Here is a 20,334-nt window from a genome sequence, read left to right as displayed (position 1 = left end):
TGTGACTTTTTCTGTTTTCTTTATTGAAAAACACACAAGTTTCTACATAGAAATGCGTAATACACAGGAAAACTGAATTATCGTTGCCGGACGTGGCAACCGTCTCTTTGCTGCACAATGAGCTTGCGAATATAATTATACTTTTGAGTACGATTCAAAACTCATGGAGCCGAGAGCAGAACAGAGAATTTCAACTTATTCTGTGAGGAATGTGTTGCATATGTTGTTCATATGTGATTCTGTGTGCGAGTGAGAAAATATAGATTAGCGGTTTTGGAATGAAACATTTTTATAGTTAAATCCTCATGTTCAAGGTTAACCTGCTCTAACTCACTAAGGGTATTTTATTTAAATATGTTCTAGTGATACAACATGTGCAGGTAACATCAGGGAACATCTGCCACGGTGTGTATCTTGAGCCAAACTGTGCTACACAAAATATATGTTAGTGTATGTTTACAGTACTTAAAAAAATAATCAATTGCACACTCAAGTTCTGATTGTTTTAACTCACAAATTGGTCCAAAATAAAAGTAGTGATTATCATCTCACTCACAAAGTAAGTGCAGAGGCTTGGTTTCACTATCACCGCCTGAGTTTCAAACAACATCAACCAGTGTTTATAAGTCGCTGAAGTGTGTATAAAACAAAACATAACAAAAACACACTAACATTCGGTCTCTTGCACAAAACTGAGCCTTGCGTGACCCAAACACACAACGAGGGGACTTTCGTTGTTTTTGAAATTGAACTTTGGTACATTTCTTACAAAAAAGGGGCAAAAAAACAATAGAATTGTTGACTTCTCAATTTGGAAAAGGTGTAGCTTATTTAGCTAGTTCCATTTACACGAGGCCCGACTGTGGACCGATGCAACGGCGCCCTCTGGAATGTGTCATAGCACCTGAAACTCCTGAACAGGTTCACGCAACAAAGCCGCGCGTCACAAACTGTGACGTCCGACCATCGGACTCGTCTCTGTAATAACGTCCTTCTCCGGGGGGGAGAGAAAAATAAAATATTCCTGTCAGAGAAAGTTATAAACACTTGGAAAAAGGCAACTTAGTCCAAGCAAGTACATTCCACATGACCTGAGTTATTGTTCGGGGGGGCGTGGGGCAATACAACAAGGCAACGGAGGGGAGGAGGAGGGGGGGGGGGGGGGTTGTGTGCTTTGTGACTGGTTATTTGGTCTGTGAATAAACAGCTGAAGTCGTATTGAACCGAGGTTTGATAGTGATCAGACTAACGCAGATCAAAGTCTTGTGTGACACCGGGCAGCAGAGACTTCTGGTTCTCTCTGAACCAGCTCCTAACAAGTGCAAACACTGTGGTTAAAGTGGGAGAGAGTGTACTGGGACTGCAAGACGTCCCCATATGTTAAATACTGTATATGAATCAAAAAAAAACATCCCATACTGTCAAAAAGCTTATATATGTGAACCTAAGCTCGCTGAACACTTAACAGCTAACAAGCTGATTAGATAACATGAGTAGACTGAGTTTGTGATATCCCATCGTTGTCTCTTGTCAAAGTTGTGGATTTGTTTTTATTTCAACTGCCAGTGCTATGTAACAATAATTTGAGAAGTAATCCCTATTTTATTTTATTATTCATTTTTTTTGCAAAAAAGAAAGCAAAGCTATATTTGTTACGGGTGGTATCGGGGGGGGGGGGGGGTAGAGAGGACAAGGCTAGGTTAGTGATGGACAAGATGAGGCTGTGCCCAAGGTCAACACTCACTCTAAAGTCTGAGAGACAACGACCGAGACAAGTTGGACCGGAGCAGAAAACGATTGTGCAGCGGGAAGTTGGTCCCATTATCTGTACGTTTGTGTCTTTTCTAGGACCTTGGGCACCCCCTGCTGGCTAATGTTAGGATAACCGGAGTGCAAGGATTTTTTTTGTTTGTTTTCATCTTTTTCGTTTAATTTTTGTTTGTTTTTTTAAACCAAACCACCCAACTGGGTGAGACGTTTTCCCTGTGGGAGGTTTGGTCAGGAACACCTGAGGACTAGCTGGTGAGCAGGACTTGTGCTGAGCCGTCGTTCCCCACATCCGCGTCGGGGCTCGGGCCGTCTGTGCTGTTGTCTGTGCTTACGCCTGTGCTTTTGTCGATGCTCCGGTCAGTGGAGGCCGGAAAGGTAGGTAGTGGTGCGGTGGGCAGAGTCGGGGTCACCAGCGGCCCGGCGTTCTCACCGACAAGGAGCCCGGAGCAGAGGAGTTTGACGGGGCAGAAGGCCGAACCCCTGGGAATGAAGTTCACCTTGTTTTTGTCCGGGCATGAGAAGAGAGGGAAGCCTTTTGATTTGCCAGACCTGAAGACAACAGAAGATCTGTTAATACGACTGTTTGCATACAAGTCAAGTTGTTTATCCTACAAGTCAAGTTGTTTATCCTACATCACTCTTTTCCATGTTTCCTGGGCAAACAGCATAATAAGGGTTAAAACATCCACGGATATCAAAATGACAAGGATTAAAAGAAGACTTACACAAACTCGTCAAACACTTTGACCTTCTCACAGCCCTCTGGAGGTTCACGTTTGAACATGTAGCTGTTGTTGGGTTTGGGAGAAGTGGCGAACTTGGGGAGAGGAGAACTGCAAACACCGTCTGAGAACACAGGAACAGGAAGTTACGAGTCGACAAAAAGAGCTAGAACCCCTTTTATCTAATGAAAACAAACTGGTTAAATTCTGATTTCAATGAGTCGAGGTATAAATGTAATGCCAGCTTTCAGTACATAACCTGTATATGTGTTTATAAATGTCAATACACTGGAATTGATTTTATTTGGCAAACTGTTATTCACGCATCTTTAATAATATCCGTTATATTTTTACATATAGGCAGAAAAAGACCAAGAAAATATTCTTAACTACAATAATTTGAAGTCACAGGTTTGTTTTTTATAAATTATATCTTTATGCAGTTTTACTCAATAAGACCCTATAAATACACTAATGTTAAAATCAGACCGATTTCCCTTTTAAGTCACTGAAGCTGGATCTGTCAAACAGCGAAGTCGTACCTTTGTCAGTGTCCTCAGCAGAACAGGGGCTTCCATCGGGGGAGTGGAGGTGCTCAGAGCTGAAGGGGCGGGGCGACGGGCTGGAGTCGCCGCTCGAAGGCGCCTGTGTGTCGGTGTCGCGTGTGTCCCCGCCGCTGCTGTAGCGGTGCGGAGGGAAAGGGGGCCGACGGCCGTCCACTGCGTCCATGGCCTGTGAGGTCAGAGTTCAGATGAGACGGTGTTGACATGCACGGATCAAAAAGGTGAAGCTGAGCATTTCAAGAGACTCATAAGTCAAAAGGTCACACTCAATCCTCCAATGTCCTCGAAAAACATGTGACCTGCTGCTCACGCACTGGACGACAGTCTGGGTTAAGAGCCTCAACTACAAAACATATATATATCCATCCCAGTACGACTGGAGGGAAAGGCCACTGGTGTGTTTGTTGTCCGTTTAAAGGGCATCTGGAGAAACACACACTGAACCAGATGGTGATACGTGACAGTAGAAGATCAGTGTGATGTGCAGAGTGTTCTACGTTGGCATCAATGGCAAGGCTGATTCAAACGGGACGGGGGCATAAATCTGGAGTTGTGTGATGTTTGTACGCATGTTTAAACTGTGTGTGTGTGTGTGTGTCTGTGTTTCTTTCTAAGAGGGAAGCTTTACCGACCTGCCAAGGTTTACTGCCCCACGTCAGGCAAGATTTACTGCTCCACTTGTCTCGTAGACATTTAATTTAGTGCGAGTGGGAATGTATGTGTCCGGCTGACCGACTGTACAGTGTGTCGGGACTTTACAGGAGGGTTGCTTGCAGGTAATAAATATTAAGCACAGTTTAAAAACCTGCAGAATAGGTATCCTGCCTCCTCCGTGTTAGCAGATGGGACATAGACCAAAGGTAGTTCAAGTGATAATTTTACGATAGGTTTGGTTTTAATTAGCTTCACTAACGAGGTTTAATTTGCGTTCGTTTGTCTACTAGAATGCAAGATTACACAAATTAGATTATGCTGGATTATTACCACAAAATGTTTGTGGAACAGTGCATTATGGGTCAGGGAAGAACCTGTAACATTCTGGTGTAAATCCAGATCAGGGCGAAGATTCATGATTCTCTTTAACGCTCTTTAACAATTTTTTACTACTTCAATTTATTGCTCAGAGAATAATTCACAGGTCAGGCAGGATTGGTTGACTCGTATCTTTGAGGGTTAGTAATGTGGGTCAGGTTCAGATAAAAAATAACTACAACTTGACTGCTTGTAGTAACAGTCAGATAAGAAGTGAACCTGACATTTAACACAACTTGGAACACAGAGACCTCACAATTTTGTTTGTGTTAGGCGAGCATGTGTGTGTCTGTGTGTGTACATGTCCCTACCTGTATCCTCTGCTCCCAGTCGTCTCTGATAAATACATTTTCTAGCTCGTGGTTGATTCCCCCCACGCTGCTCGGGGCTCGGCAGGTGAAGGATTTTGGCACCGGGATCGTGGACGACAAGGCTGACGAAGGTCCCTTGTACTGGAAGGACAGACAAGATACACTCCATTAAATACCACAACCCATTCAGATCAGTTGTGCAATCAAATACACAACAGAGCATGTGTTTCGGAGTCCGACATCGGGATCTGCTCGCAGTCCTGAAACTGTGGCTGATCCTGTTTCATGATATTTAATGGGTGGAGATGTTCAGTGTAAATACATATTGCTGTAGTGGGAACACAAACAAAGAAACGACTGTCATCCAGCACAGATTGGGTCGAGGGGTGTAGCATGTCGCCGTCCATGTTCATTTCCCCCACAGTGGTTCATGTGTGCAGTTGCTTGGCATCTGTTAATGAATGAACTCCAAACAAGGAGAGGAAGACGGGACATGCCCGGACTTATCCCCCCTCTCCTCTCCTGACACTGCTGGTTAGAGCAGGGACTCATTGACTAGAACTTGTCTGTGCAACACACAACATCTAAAACTAAATATTACCAACACACACCCACACACAACTATCCAATAAACACAATCTTTCAAGAACACCAAGTCCTCAAACTGTGACCATGTTTCACTATGCTTCTTCTGACTTACTACTTTACCAGTGCTTATGTTTATGTCACTTGTTTAGAGACTGTTGATTATTTTACTGGAGATTCCTCAATAGACATGTATTTGTCTCAGTGTGTACATATATGCATTTATGGAGTGTTTATATGTATAAATATCAAATATATATATACATACTTCAGTATATTTTTTACTATGTTAAAACTAAAGTTATCCATCACAAGAATGAACTTGAAAAAAAAAAAAAGTCTTACAAAGTGTAAATCCTAACAAGTTGATGTATAATGTATAAAATCAACAAATGTCGAATTAAATGTTATTCAATAATAAACACAATCAAATGAAGAAAGTATTTTATGGACGTTGTATTATTATAAAATAATGATTAGATTCAAACTTTAGATTCATAAAAATGAAACTGAAAGCAATATAACAAATTAAACTCATGCGCAATTGTGCATTAACTGGGTAATGTAGAAGGTGACCTACTTTAACCCCGGTTTGCTCATATTCAGTTCTCTTATCTCTCACAGCTGTGACATGGTTTGGTCACCATCTGTTTAAGTTGCACATGTTTTTTAGCTTGGCTGCTAAGCTACGTTGTCATATCACTGCTGTCAGATCTAAATCATGAGTTTGTGGTGTCTGTGGCTGAAGGGGGCTGTTCAGGGATTTCATTTGGCAGAGCAGGAGTCACTCACCTGAGGTTGGCATGCCGTGCTGTGCAGCGCCTGCTGCGGCAGCTGCAGTGAGCTCTGCTCCCGGTCTTTACTCTGCCGGCCGACCTGCTTGCTGCGCTGCAGCTGCAGTCGTAGTTTAGCAATCTGCTGGAGGAAGAGAGACATGACATGACTTCAGCTCATGGGTCACAATCAGGTCATGGGGGCAATTTTTCTGTCAACTGAGCAATTGTCAATTTTGACCATCATTGTAATGCATGAAAACATCAGACCTTAGGCAATATTTGCTTCAGTGAAGGACATTTAATCCGTTTCATTCTTGGAAATGTTTTTAAAGTGTATAAAAACAGTGAGAAATTACCAATGCCTTTTAAGAGGTTAAGCAGATGTCTTCAAATATCTTGTTTGACAGGCAACTTGGATGAAAATCCATTTACTAAATTAAATTAGTAAAAGAAAAGGAGCAAATTCTCCCATTTGACAAAGTGAAAATACCCAAAAACGGTCTGAAACAATAAATGTATTATCACAGTGGCTGATAAATCGCCTATAAATTAACGCAGGAATTGGTTGAATATGTTTTATTCTTAATTTTTTAACAATAATAACCTACACTATCAGGAAGATTGTACTTTTTACCAAATAATAAAACTACTTTTTGACTGACAACATAAATGTGCACTACTGTGCGTCGGATTTCTCTGATGATGAAAGTTAGGTCAGTGGGTGTTTCTGCATGTGGCCGAGTATCAGCTTAAAAACAGGATACCCTTTGTGAGCATAACAGACGCAGTTGTACTATGCAGACAAAGGTGTGGTCTTCAGTGCTGATCTTGTAATCCTGGCAACACAGTCAACAAAGAGACTCGCTCTTTTCATAGATGTCCTCCCACACACGGAAACACAGAGGTTACAGAGCCAGAATGCAGTTCACTACGTTCATCGAGTGACCGCAGCAGTTGATGATGACAAGTCCAGACAATCCCGGTATAATCTCAAGAGGATGACACAGAGGTTTTCCTGGCTGCGCTGTGCTGGGGATTGTGCAGCCAAGGTCCGGGGTTTGTTTTCAGGAAGTTGAAAACAATTCTTGGAGCGTGCAGCTACATTTACACAAATGTTAATTTTAGAAATTCATATTGTTTCGGGTGCAACAATAAATTGATTTAATAGATTATTACAACAGTTGTTTGCTAATTTAGTAATCGATTAGTCCGGTCTGTTATTAAGCACGGTCCACACAACGTCTCCTGTGGCGCCGAAGTTTTCTTTGAGGCTTTAATGAACACTTCCTGTATATAGTTATTTAGAAGTCTGACCAGACTCATAATACATGTAGTGAAGTGACTGGAGTAATTTAATAAAAAAGGTATTAAGTGTAATTGTTATCAATGACAGAAATACATTAATTTGACTTAACGTTGTACAACTGTTGTTCTTGTGCTGTGTCTTAAATCTTGTCATAAAAATCTATAGTAAAAAACTAAAAAAGGTTTTGTGACATCACAGTGACCTTGACCACAAAACGCTGATGTAATCCAAGTGAATGTTTTTGCCAAATTTAAAGAAATACCTTCAAGATGTTCCTGAGATATTAAATTCACCAGAATGGGACTGACAGATGGACAAACTCCTCCCATGGTGGTTGCCAGCGAGTCGGCACAGTAAAAACCTGAGCACTTCCATATGTCGTCTTAATTCAAACAGCCATTTGAATAACTCTGAACTCATATATGTCACTTCATGTACATTGAGTACGTAATGAAGTCATTACAAAAGGAATTTTATGACTCTTGACATGTTGGCTTTCTCGTGGTCAAACACGAAAACCAAAGACATATGTGTCATTAATCTTTCGGGAACTACTTCTACGTGAAAAAAATAAAAATGTGTGAGTGGCTGTTGTGTTGCAGCAGCATCTCTGTGGCTCTTTTAGAAACACGAGTGAGCCTGAGTCGGTCCACTAAGGAGGGAACAATGTGTTTCACCCTTTGAGTGGAGCTCATGAACTGTCTCACAAAAAAAACAACAGGCCATAATGAGATGCGAGAGTGCACTTGAGTGGAAAACAGTGGAGAGAAGGAAGTTAAAATTAGACCGTGGTCTGGAGAGCTGGAGCCCTAATAGCTGCGTGTGGTCAGCTGGTTGGCCACCGAGCCCAGCAGATAGACAGGACTGGAAACCAGTCTTAAGGAGCATGCTATTTACGCTGACCTCAGGCCCTGACAAATAAAACACATTTTTGAGTAAATGCAATGAACCTCAAAAATGGCAATAACATGCTCTTTGATTTGGCTGCATGGGTGTTTGGGGCTTGTAGACGGATTGCTGACACCACTACACAGTGGTTATCCAACTGTCTGTGGCGTCTGTTGTCAGACGCAGCTGTGACTCGGGTGAGCCGAGGTTAATGGAGGTGAATGTACCTCTTTGAGGTGGTCTGCACTTCCCCAGGAGGCCGACCGCTGGTGAGGACTTCCCTGCTCTGCTCCTTCATCGTTCCAGAGACCTGGAGTCTGAAACACACAGACACATGACCACGTGTTACACAACTTCACACCATTTCCTTTCACACGCAAACACAGTAGCACAAACACAATGTTTAACTGTCTGCAGATGCATATATGTGTAAAGAGATTACATCAACTTTAAAACCTAAAGTAATCAACCTGCAGGTTCTTAGTGTCAGGGCGGATTATTGTTAGGCATCAAATAACGAAAAGGTCACAAGAAAGGTCGTTGCTAGAGCGAAACTGAGGCCGCACTTTTCTGTCCAAACCCACAAAATAACAAACGTAGCTCAACTCGAACCCAACAAGCATTTTGTTTATTGTGTCAGAGCCTGATGCACCGAGTTTGTGTTGCTCTGTCCCAGTTGTAAATGACTAGAGAGTTACACAAACAACTCACTTATATAAACAAACTGTATATAAACACACAGTCACCTATACTCAAATATCCACTGCGTGCAGGAGAGGGACTGGGGTTTTACAAAGATCTTCAAAGCAAACTCCTGAAATGTCTTTGATTAAAAAAGGCTAAATAACTTCAGCAATCTCTCATTGGAGTCACTCAAGATGTGGGCGTCCAGTGAGCATCCAGAATGCTAAATGTTTGTATAAGCAGTTTGGGAAAGATGTGGGTGAGAGTGGTAAATGAGTGCAACGTGTTCAAAAGTGTAGCTGAAAATCTGGAATCAATGAAGATGAGGAAAAACAGCGTTGAGAAACCGTCCCTGAGGAAAGAACCTCGTTCAAGAGGAAAAACACAAGAGTCACAGCAGGTCTGACTGTTTCCATTAGTGAGCCGCGTTCAGATAAATACATCTGTGACAGGGCAGTAAACTATTTTCGTCTTTAGGCAAAACAGTTTTCTACATTTTCATAATCCATCTTTTATCATCGTTTAACAAGCCAGACACATTCGGAGAATATAATTACAGGGATATCAAATAATATTTACGTGTATCTGACATGAAGACATCATTGTGGGAAAGAAGTGACATTTACAAGGAAGTTATTTAGCAGCTGGTTTTAGTTTCACCTTAAGTAGTGTAAGTAAACAAATGAATGAGACTACTCAGCTTGTAGATCCTGATGTGATTTGCAGAGTATGTCCTGCACAATGCGAGTCTGCAGGGACATTTTGTGTTGTTGTAAAACCAGTATGAAAACATCTAATATACAAAACGTTTGAGCATAGAGGCAGTTCTGTCCAACTGAACATGTCTTCTAGACCTCTGCTGCATAAACCAGGAACTGGTTAAGTTATGTAAATATATGCAAAAGTCGAAAGACTGAGGATGTTTCATAGGGGTTGTTAACCCCCCCCCCCCCCCGATTATGCATATCAACAGGGCCTCTAGTCCCTCAAACAAATCCCCAAACATCTGACGTTTCTCTGGTGAGTATGAAACAGCCTAAATGTCAGTGTTTTAGCGCTGCCTCATTTCTGACCCCCGCACAAACAGAAAACCTCTATGACTCTGCAGCCAGGGCACAAGCCCGGCCCTATGATTTGGAATATCACACTGAATAATGAGGAACACCCGTGAAGCCGTGTGCGTTGGCTTGCTGGCGCTGGTTCCCCCCTAGCAAAGGACAGCGAGTTAAATGGCTGCCTGTGCTCTCATAAAGAGACGACTGTGCTAGGCCTCAGTGGACGGCAGATGTGTTGCTAGCCTTTAGCATTAACATTTCGTGCATGGCCTATGGAATGGCTTGCAGCGTTTGATGCTTCGCCCAAAGACCGAGGGACTGGAAGCTGCAGCTCGATCCGCTCGTGCAGAATACAGAGTGCCGACGACCTTTATGGAGCAGTGAACTTTGCTGTTGAGGAAAAACTAAGTTCTCACAGATGTTCTCTGACGTCAAGGAGGCGAGCTACCCTCAATACTTGTATCTCCATGTGAAACGCTTGGAATTTCCAGTGAGCCGCGCTTGCATGAAAATCAAAAGAGCAAATTGGAAGGGTAATTTTCTGGTGCTGTTATTGGACTTCTCTTTAGTTTACTTATTTACCAGGCCGTGATCTTTACTTTCATTTCCAGCAACAGAGCTCATCTAGTTCCAGTTTCCTATTATTGCCGTTGTACCAGAATTGGCTGTAATTCACCAGTGAAGGGAGCTACACTGCAAAGACTTTACAACTGCCTCTTCCACATTGTATTTCAGGCAAATACGGCACGGATTAGACTATTTACATCTGAGTGCGACAGGACACTCGCTGAGAAGACAATTAAGTTGAATGCCCATCTAAAGGAGGACCAATGGGATCACTGTGAATGTGTATAATGTAGCAGCTGCCAACTGGTCATGGAGGAATTCACTACATTACACGCTCACACAAAAAACAGGCCCCCAGTGAAACCTAAATGGTTAATGGTTTTAAGAGTCCTGTGGTGCGCTAACATCACAAATATCTACAGACAGATTTTTATAATGATTGAAAAGGTGGGAATCTAATGTAACTTAATCAATTGTTTCTACATAGAAAATATATATTCAAAAACATTTTCAGGCTACAGTTCCATAGACATTAATTAATTCTGGACTGCCCTGTGAGCTCCCCCTATACAAACCAGAAGTAGTGAAAGCAGCAATGATCGTGCCTTTCTGACACTATCAAGAATAATAGTTAAAGCAAATACAGTATGTTGACACTTGTGCTGACTTAGCTCAAGGCTAATGACCGAGTTGTTTGCATTTTAGCCAACACTTAAACAAATGTGGTCGGGGGGGTTATTCCCCAAACATTCCGTCTTTCAGATACAAAGGGCACTTTCCACATCAGTTTGTTTTAAATCTAAAGAATGCAAATTTCTTATCAACGGGCCACACCTATCCTGGTAGGGGTCACATTTTTGGGAGTTTGGAATGAAGGTGAAGATTTCCCTCCTGTTATCCACAGTAGGACAAGACAGTTAAGAAATACTGCAGGCTGTATTTACTGTCCCCCCCCCCCCCAAGCAAATCTTCTGTTAACATGAACACCCACCTTTATTTACCTCAGAGGCCCTTTTATCATGCTAGCTCTTGAACTTCCGGCCCACGTTGTGTGTTTTGTAGACTTGTGCGCCAGGTGTTTTGTCTGATAATGCACCTCTACCATAGCCTGCAGCTTTCTTCACATTCTGATTCCCACCCAAAGGGGCTGCATGCCGGCAACATCCTCAAGAATCCAGCTCAGTTCCAAAGCAGGAAATAATGACTGAGCTTCAATAGAATTTTGGTGGAATTGGAGCTGGTTTGTTTAGATTGCACGAGGTGGCCTGCGAGCAGACTGTCTTTTGATGAGGGTTAAGATATGAGGATGTACATTTTGATTCAGTGAGTTGAATTCATTAATCTGTCATCTTGAGCATTTCTGAACCTCTCAAAGCCTTCCAGAGAAGTGGAGAGGTATCTTTAAAAGGTCAATTTTGTTGTTGGCCCAACGTTAATCTTCATACATATAAACCAATAATCTACAACATACACCCACGTTTACAGTGAAACAAACGAGGCAAATCTCGAGGGGAAGTGGTATTGGATCAACAGCGATAACATTCATGTAATACAGCCCTCAAGTTGGATTAATTGTCTTACACAGCTAAAGTTTGTTGTCGGTCAATGGCACACTTTCATTATGCATTCGTGTGCCACATGTGTTTGGCACCAGGGGTTCAGCAGCTGTCAGCAAAGCAAAGCAAACATTTTACCAGCACAATTTATGAGCCAATAAGGAAACGGTCTGAGCAGATTCAGTGGCCTGAAAACCAGCAGGTCTGCTTATTCTGCTTTTCTGTCATTTTGTATTTACAGATACAAACTACTGATATTATGCTTCAGCTCAGGCAGCCGGACACACACACAAACACACACGGTGGTGGTCAACTGGCGGTCGGCCGGCGCCTTTGTGTTGCATTCAAGTGCAATTTTTAAACAGAAGACGTGAGGTGACGCACGCTGTTTGATCAGTCCGTCTTTGTCGGTGTAAGTTCTTTGAGGTTTGCTTGGTTTGTCAGGGCCCTGATTTTCATACAGACATTCTGTGTTCTGTAACCACGAGGCCTATGGCCATGGGACTATCCCGGAACAGTAATTAGCATATGTATGGGCCCTCTGCTCCTCGACTCCCACACAAAAGGCAGGCGGGCCATGCAGCCACAAGGGCCAGGTGGTAAGCAGTGGGATTTCTCCCTGCCTAAGCCATAGCCGGAGGGACAGGTGCAAACAACTTCACCTCCATGCAGGGCTACATTACAGCTGAAAGGAGAGGCTGTCTTGAACTTTTGCAATGCACAACAAAAGAACCCGAGGACCTTTTGTCTGCTGCTTTCTGCTGTTGTTGTCTTATAAAAGGGAGCCGGGCCCAGGCATAGCTTGTTAACAGGAAATCGGACAATCCTTGGGAGAGTTTGTGCATTTAATCGCCGAGGGATTGTCAAGTGTGTTCACTCTCCCACGTCACGCATCACAGAAAAATGTTTTCCATCTAAAAACTTCCCCAGACATGTCTCTTAGCTGGATTTCTAATGTCCCTATATGACACAGGCAAATGTCCCATTATCCAAAGAACCAGAAGTTAAGTGTGTATTTGTGCACCAACGTTTCTGTGCATTTTTCCAAGGAAGAGATAATTATCAAATAGATTTTCCATACTCGTCCTGTCTTTCCAGGGCTGAACAGGAACCCTGTAATTAGAGGTGTTTATTCAGCATACAGCCACTTCAAGAAACCCTGCTCTGCCCTCTCAGAACTTCCTCAGCCTACACACAAAGAAATGAAGCCCATGTAAATGAGGCTTGGCTGTCCTCATTCAGACACATGAAAGGCTTCTGTAAGCAGGGAGGGAGCAGCCCTCGTCATGATCATTCATATTCAATATTCTTTCATAACACCCCCCCTCCAAAAAACAGGAGGAAAAGCAAGCCCTCTGAGAAAAACAGCATTTAGCCATGGGTCACATTGGGAGATTTGTGGGTGACCATGAGTGGGGCTGCTCTCCAGGAATAGTGTGGTCTGGTCAGGGCCAATGCGAAAAACATACACAGGCCTTATTAAGTGTAATAATGTTTTAAAGTGTGGTGCTGTGAGAGTGTTTTAGACTATTTACTCTAAAGTCTAACAGGCCTGTATTGGCAGCAGAGTCCACAGGCACCACATCACCATAACGAAATCTTTGGCCGGGATTTGTAAGCGTTTCCTTTGCAGGCACTATGACACAAACCAATAGATATTTGGAAGTCCTAGCGGCCAGCGAGAGGTGGAAGTGAGTGGTAGATTTAGGGATTTACCAGACAAAACTGACCTAAGGGCGGGCCTTCTGACAGTTAAATATTTTATTTCAAACTTTAAACTAAATTCTACTCAATGGAGAACATAATGGGCAAATGACTCAACTTTTCCTAACTTCGTTTTACCCCTTGAAATGTGCTTTACTGATTAATTACTAAAATATGAATATGATGATCGATCCCTGCAACTTGCTGAGCTGAATAAGATTAATTCCCTCTTTATTATTTAGTGATGCTGGTATCGGAACATCTAAAACATTTGCTAAAAAAAGTTTTCAGTATTTATAGGTGCAAGTTAACATGTCGCTGTAGTGTTTATATCATGATGTGAACCTGTAATTGTCTTGCAAATAGGAAAGAGCTCATTTTGAGTGAGCTCAAGAGTGAAAGTGTGAAGCTACAAGACTGAAAACAAATAAGTTGAAGGGAGAGTTGAACTACAACTCCCAACGTGCATTTCAGCAGCACCAGGGAAAAGCTAAAGTTCACAGTGTTAAAAAGAAACAATCTTTGGCTTCAACAAATCTACTCTTAAATTTTGGATTAAATCAGTAAATTTCTTAAATTGAAAACAGAGTAGTAGACCCATCCACCAGGGATGCCATAACCTAAACCACAAAATTTGTCTAGGGGTGTGTAACGTTCTATTTCCAATGATGTTGACATCTGAATACCGAACAAGAACACTTCTACCACTTCAGAGCCGATTATTGAAAACATGCGAGCACACCCCTTTTCAAGCGAAGAGCCCAGACATGATTCTCTGAACGGTATGTACCTGTGTGGCTTTGTCTTTCATACAGGAAGCGTACGGTCCGTGAGAGTCCCGAGGCCATTGGCCTGTGAGGTAAGGCCCTGTGATGGCATCCAGGGAAGATGTCCGCCGGATGGCACTGGAAGTCCGAACCTGCAGCTTGGACCTTTCTGCTGTGAATTGGAGAAAACATAAAGAAACAAAAATGAGGCCTATACATAGACACACTCACGCAGGCACCAGTGCTTGGTGAACAATAATCCCAGGAACCCTGAGGCATCTTCAACATTCTATGTGCCAACTTCCCTGGTTGTGTCAATAAGAAAAAGTTCAACTTACAGTGCTAAAATGTCACTGAGTAATAAATCTCTCAGTGCAAATGTGTACACACGGAATGGGAGCCATATTCTGAGCAACTAATCCACTCTTAATAATTTAAATTTTTGGCAAAACTTGTCAAACTGTCAATAATTGGTTCTGAAAAGCCAATAAATAATCAAAGCAAAACAATAAATACTGTAGCGTGATATTCACATATTGAAAGAATGAAAATATTTACTGAAGACCCAGGGAGTAAAATAAGTTAAGACAAAATCTCCCAATAACAAAACATTGAAATCAACACTTCACCCTCACATCTGTAAACCACTGCAACAGGGTTCAATCACGACCCCCCCCCCCAACAAAAAAAAAATTCCTCACAATGTTTTCTTGTTTCCAAGACACAAGGACAGGATTTTCCAATCTCACAAGTACGAGTGCCGAGCCGAGTGGGTCTGAGAGCCGAGGCCCGAAGCAAATGTAAATGGCTGAGCAGGAGTATCTAATGTTATGAGAGCAGGCTGTGGTGAGCCAGAGCAGTTAAGCACACACCACCCACATAAGAACTCATAAACAACCACACCACAATGCACATCAATACTGCCTGTATCCACTCAACATTCCTGCAGTGACACGCAGCAAGAGAGAGAGAGACACAGAAAAACAAAACACGCAAAGTCACAAACACAAAGACATTAGTATGAGATCAGTGTGAGGCTGCAGCGAGATGTGGATTCAATTCATTAGGGTTCATTTGGTTGATTAACTCAAGTTGAAGAATTTCCTTTTGGTCCGTTTCAGTCGGACCAAAGGAAACATCATGACGATCAGGGAGTTTACTCTGTTCCTCGTCTGCGTCGGGTGAAGCTGAGGCCGTTCCAACATTATACACACACACGCAGAGACTAAACCATCTACATGAGGCACCCCTCTCCGAGCAAAACTACACAACCATTTATTTTTGTTCTTTGTTCATAGAATACACAGGCCTACCCACCCAAAGGTATTGCCTAAGTAAGCTTACTGGGCTACAATAAAATTCCCTGAAGCATTGTAGACAAAGGAAGCAGGCTAAATTTCCATCAATATTGATACAGGCCAAGCCGGTGCTCTCAGAACCCGGGATTGTGGATATTTTCCATCGTCTCCCCCTCGACTTGCCCGACTAGAATAATCTCCGGATGAGAAAAGAGTGTGAAAGAAGCCAAGACATCAAAGCAGTCCATCTGCTGATTTCAGGGATAAGTAAGTGGTGTCTGTGATATTAAAGAAGTATTTCTCAGGCTGAATTTAAATAGAAAAACTGGCCATTTGACAAGCTGCGGGGGGAGAAATCGCCACATTTCCAGGGATAAATGGGTGGTTTATTAACCGAAGGGGCAGAGGCAAAATGTGAAAGCAAACATGTGGTCCAAATCAGTAAACCAAAGCAGAACGGTTTCCTTTAGGTTCTCTCAAGGCTGCATGACACCGGTCGAGAGGAAAATCAAAATATTTAGCTTCATCTTGGGCTCGAGCAACAAAATCTCAGCACTTTTGGGATCTGAGAGCTGCTCAGTTAGATGACAAGAACTTTATATTGATGCTTTAGTCCTTAATGAAATGAAAAATAAGTAGATATATTTAATACAGTTGCTCGCAGCCCCTAAAAGGTGATTAATGAAGAATTGAATTACAAAATGGTTAATGTTGTTCACAAGTTTATAAATATGAACAATAGCTCCAATATCTGGCTTTACTGATACTACCTGTTGATTATTTAGCATTCTGGTATTATAAATTTGTGCTGAAATAAATGCATATTGGTCTGAAGGTAATCACTATTCATTCTAAATGAAAGCCCAAACTTATAACCTTGATATATGTGGGATTTAATAATGCATTTTTTAACCCAAGAAACAATCTATAAGTGAGTGTTTTGGAACCAAGCATTGGTCATACACTCGGCCATCCTGCAGGTCATAGTTAAGCCATACAATACATCAGTTATTTCAGTTATGTGTGATAATTGTCAAGTGGAGCCGTCTTTCATACAATATGCGAGATGGTATTTATCTTAAGCAGGGAGGTTTAAGGTTATGAGTTCCAGCATCTGTCCCTCAGCTGGTCAGGAAACGGCTTGTTACTATTAATATTATCTCTCATCGAGTCCAGTAGGTACCTTCCACAGCATGCCAGCGTGGACTGGTTTGAAAATACCTAGATGAGAGAGAAAGGTATGCTAACTGTGCTAACAATGGCCCCTTTTGTCACTGAGCAATCTCCACACCACATTACCCTTCACCTCCCGGACACGTCACAATGCTAAGCTGTGATAAAAACCACAGGAGACACACAGTACAGTTCCAGAGTCAAGTGATTTGGACAACACGTTCGTTTTCAGATTTGGTCCTACTCTGCAGTTTGAATGGGTGACAATGAAGCACTGCTGTTTCAGCACAGCTGGCACTTTGACACAGTGTGGGACTCATTGTTGGGACGCTATGGTAAGAGAATGACGTCATTATGGTGGATCCGAAAGGTCATAATGTGGAATAAAATGCTCTTTACCCTGTCCTTGATCGTCAGGCCAAGAAGTGAACACTGGTCCATTACCACATGCACATTTTCTGGCACTCACACACTCATGGTACTTTACGGCACTTTGGACTGGATATCCCACCAAATGGGAAGCATTATGTCTGCGAGTGGGTTCAAAGTGCTACAGTGAATGGGAAATTACAAAGTGCAGAGCCTACTGCTTCAGTCTAGTCGAGGTTGGCTGCGGTGATGAAAGATGAACAAGGATCAATTATCCTCACACTAAGGCTACATCCATGCTAATGCGTCTTTTTTGTTTTGGAATGGTATTTTGAAACCATTAATAACCTGTGACATGCCAGTGTAAACCATCGAGTATATATAAAGATGAATGATGCATCTCAACTTCCTCCCACTATCGAGAAATGAAACTTAAATATCACAGATGCGAACATTACCGTCTTTCACATTTGAAGGCAGAATAAGAGAAGTGCGATCAAATGACAGAGTCATGAACATTCAGTGTGAAAGAACTACTTAAAATGACCGGCACCATCTTTGAGATATTATATTTATCTACAGGTGAATTTTGATGTATTTAGTTGGGTCCATGTCCCATCCACTAACATGGAGGAAAGCGGGATTAATGGCCTATACGTGCAGTTTTAAAACCAAAACAAGGCAAGTAGCATAGAAAACTCCAGAGTAGTATGGACGGCAGGCATAAACATACCAGTAGCAATGTGTGTTAAACCAAAACGTAGTTGTGTAAATGCAACAAACCACTTGTTGACACAGATAATTAGCATTTTCTAACCAACCCCTCGATGGGAGTGTTGTCATCTGGGGGCCTCTCACGTGTGTTTGGACTGTGAGGTCACAGCCATGACGGACGGTCAAGTCTCCATCACCACCACTGACATGGGACACTGGCCGGGGCGAGAGGTCTTCTCTTTCAGAGGGACCGAGGTATGCGTGGCATGCCGCAGGGGTGGGAAATCAATACGGACCGCTAGCCAAACACCAGTGAAATTCATCATGCCTGGTGAAGCTGCCTACTTGGTTGTTGTAGAAAAGACTTTGTTTCCTGCCTTGCATGGTACACTGGTCAAGGTTGGAGGTCATCTCATTCAAAGAACTGCGGAATTTGAAGCACGGCACAAACATTAAATTCCACACACAACTCCACGATATCCGAAATGAGGGCTTTGGTACAAAGTGAGGGGGAGATGCAGTTAGATGAGGCCGATGGAGGAATGTGGTTGATGTCTAGCTTGTGGCGATTTGCGATCTAATCCTGTTTGATACAGAACATTATTGCAACTAATTACCAAATCTCAGAAACTCCCCGTGAGGTTGAACAGAACAAAAATGAGACGCTTTGTCTCCAGACGCCAGGAAATGCTTGTTATCTTCACACACTTTGCACATCACACATGTTTGGTTGTGACTGTGTGGAGAACACAGGGTTTACAGAAAGAAACTTAGTATTCCTACGTCCTGGTCTACAGCTACTGGTCAGACTATGATCCTATAAATGAGATTCAGGGAAGGATCAGGACTTAGGGCTTGCCTGGACTCTCATGTCCTCCTTCTGTTCGTCTCTGAATCACTTCCAGGGAGCAGCTGAGCCTGACGTGAAGCTGTGCAGAGCGACACGTGGAGAGGCAGCATATGGTCTGAATGTGTCAAGTACAAGCTGCATGTGTGGAAAGTGGAGTCAGACCATCGACAGCACCTGACCCTTCGCTCAGGCCCTGCTCCTGCTCCTACTGGGACTGACGTGGCCCCTTTTACAACTTAAAGCACGTTTTTCTCCTCCCCTCTCTCCTCCTGTCAAAAGTCCATAGGAAGCAACAGAGCCTCCAGTGCACACTATTCTCTCTACCAGTGTCTAATTGTGTAAATGGACGATAGGCTGAATAGTTAATGCAGCAAAACTACTGCAAATAAAGGCCAAACCCTGGTTCCAGCCTCACAAGCCACCACCTTGACTCTGATATGACCTTTTCTGCACCGTGGTAATAATCTAATGTAAATGGATAACTGCTGCTGGTGAACAGGGAACAATAGCACGTGGTGACACTGCATTTCGTGGCCTACGACACAGCTGGGAGTGTGTTTTACCTCTGGAGACAGGAGAGTCAGGGGGACAGGAGGAGTCCCTGTTTTCGGGGGACAGTCTTGGCTTTGCGCTTCCTGGACTGAGCGTCGGGCTGGAGGGGGTGCTGGAGCCCCGGCTGGTCGTGGCCCCTCCGTGGAGGCTCTGCGGCCGCGTCGGGCTGCTCTGACCCGCACGCAGGAGCTGGTAGGGCACGGTGGCCCGGAGGGGGTGCAGACGGCAGCTGCTGCCGCCGCCGCCTCCACCTCCTCCGCCGCCCGGAGAGCCCGCATTGCTGCGCCTCACCCTCGCCTGCTGGAGCGAGTTGCTGGGGGCTGACATCCTCCAAAACTGGCTGTAATTCCCCGGAGCAGGAAGAGAGACGAGCTGCCGGAGTCACTGCTTCTCTGGAGCAAGAGGAGGAGGTGACGAGGAGGAGGAGAGGAGGAAGAGGAGGAGGGTAAAATAAACATTAGCTTGTTAGCAGAAAAACAAAAAACGTTAGCTTCCTTTTCTCTAACAAAGTCTAACTCGTGCGGCGGCGGAGAACCGGGCTCCTCCGGGCGGCTGCGGCTCCGCACACTCACCGGTCACACGCTAACACATCCCGCCGGGGGCCTCGAGCGTCGCGGAGCAAAGTTTAAAAGTTACTTTTCAACACTTTTTTCGCGAAACGTTTCACTTGGTGTTTTCCAGCGGCTGCTGCGTCTCCTCCATCACGTCCTCACTCTGAATGACAGCTGCTGCTGCCACACTACTGGCTGATGCGAGGGGGCGGGCCACGCTGCTCGCTTCTCCGCTCATGATTGGACAGCGCCGTCGCACACCGCCTTCGTTGATTGGTGGGAGTGTGGCTACGGACTGTACTTTCAGCCAATCAGGTCCGCGGTGTGTCAACATGGGTAAAGTTTTAGTGGAAAAGTTTCTACTCACACTCAACTTGTAAACTTAGTTTGATTAGAATAAGTAGTGAAAAATCAATATTAGAGTTTAAAGACAGTAATTGAATGATTTGATCTGAACACATGGTCCAGTTAAAGCTATGTTGTTTAACTTTTATTTAACTTTGTAACTTTTATTTATTTACACAGGGAGAGTGTACATGAA

General features: G+C 43.3%; 1 protein-coding gene across 2 annotated transcripts; it reads right to left on the bottom strand.

Annotated features, from left to right (window-relative positions):
• Window positions 1-2: 2 nt before the first annotated feature.
• Window positions 3-19,971, bottom strand: LOC133964468 (glucocorticoid-induced transcript 1 protein). 2 transcript variants are annotated; one of them, XM_062398560.1, is made up of 9 exons: window positions 19,815-19,971; window positions 19,254-19,634; window positions 14,310-14,458; window positions 8,181-8,270; window positions 5,776-5,901; window positions 4,399-4,539; window positions 3,035-3,224; window positions 2,496-2,616; window positions 3-2,319 (listed from the first exon to the last, which is right to left on the bottom strand). In XM_062398560.1, the coding sequence occupies exons 2-9, from the start codon at window positions 19,567-19,569 to the stop codon at window positions 2,016-2,018; spliced, it is 1,437 nt and encodes a 478-aa protein (XP_062254544.1). In that variant the 5' UTR covers window positions 19,570-19,634; window positions 19,815-19,971; the 3' UTR covers window positions 3-2,015. The 2 variants fall into 2 exon arrangements, with proteins under 2 accessions (XP_062254544.1, XP_062254545.1); XM_062398561.1 differs by having other exon boundaries at window positions 5,776-5,898.
• Window positions 19,972-20,334: the final 363 nt, after the last annotated feature.

This window comes from Platichthys flesus, chromosome 11 (assembly GCF_949316205.1).
Source record: "Platichthys flesus chromosome 11, fPlaFle2.1, whole genome shotgun sequence".
In the NCBI taxonomy this organism is placed as follows: domain Eukaryota; kingdom Metazoa; phylum Chordata; class Actinopteri; order Pleuronectiformes; family Pleuronectidae; genus Platichthys; species Platichthys flesus.
This window is presented reverse-complemented; position numbering and strand designations above follow the sequence as displayed.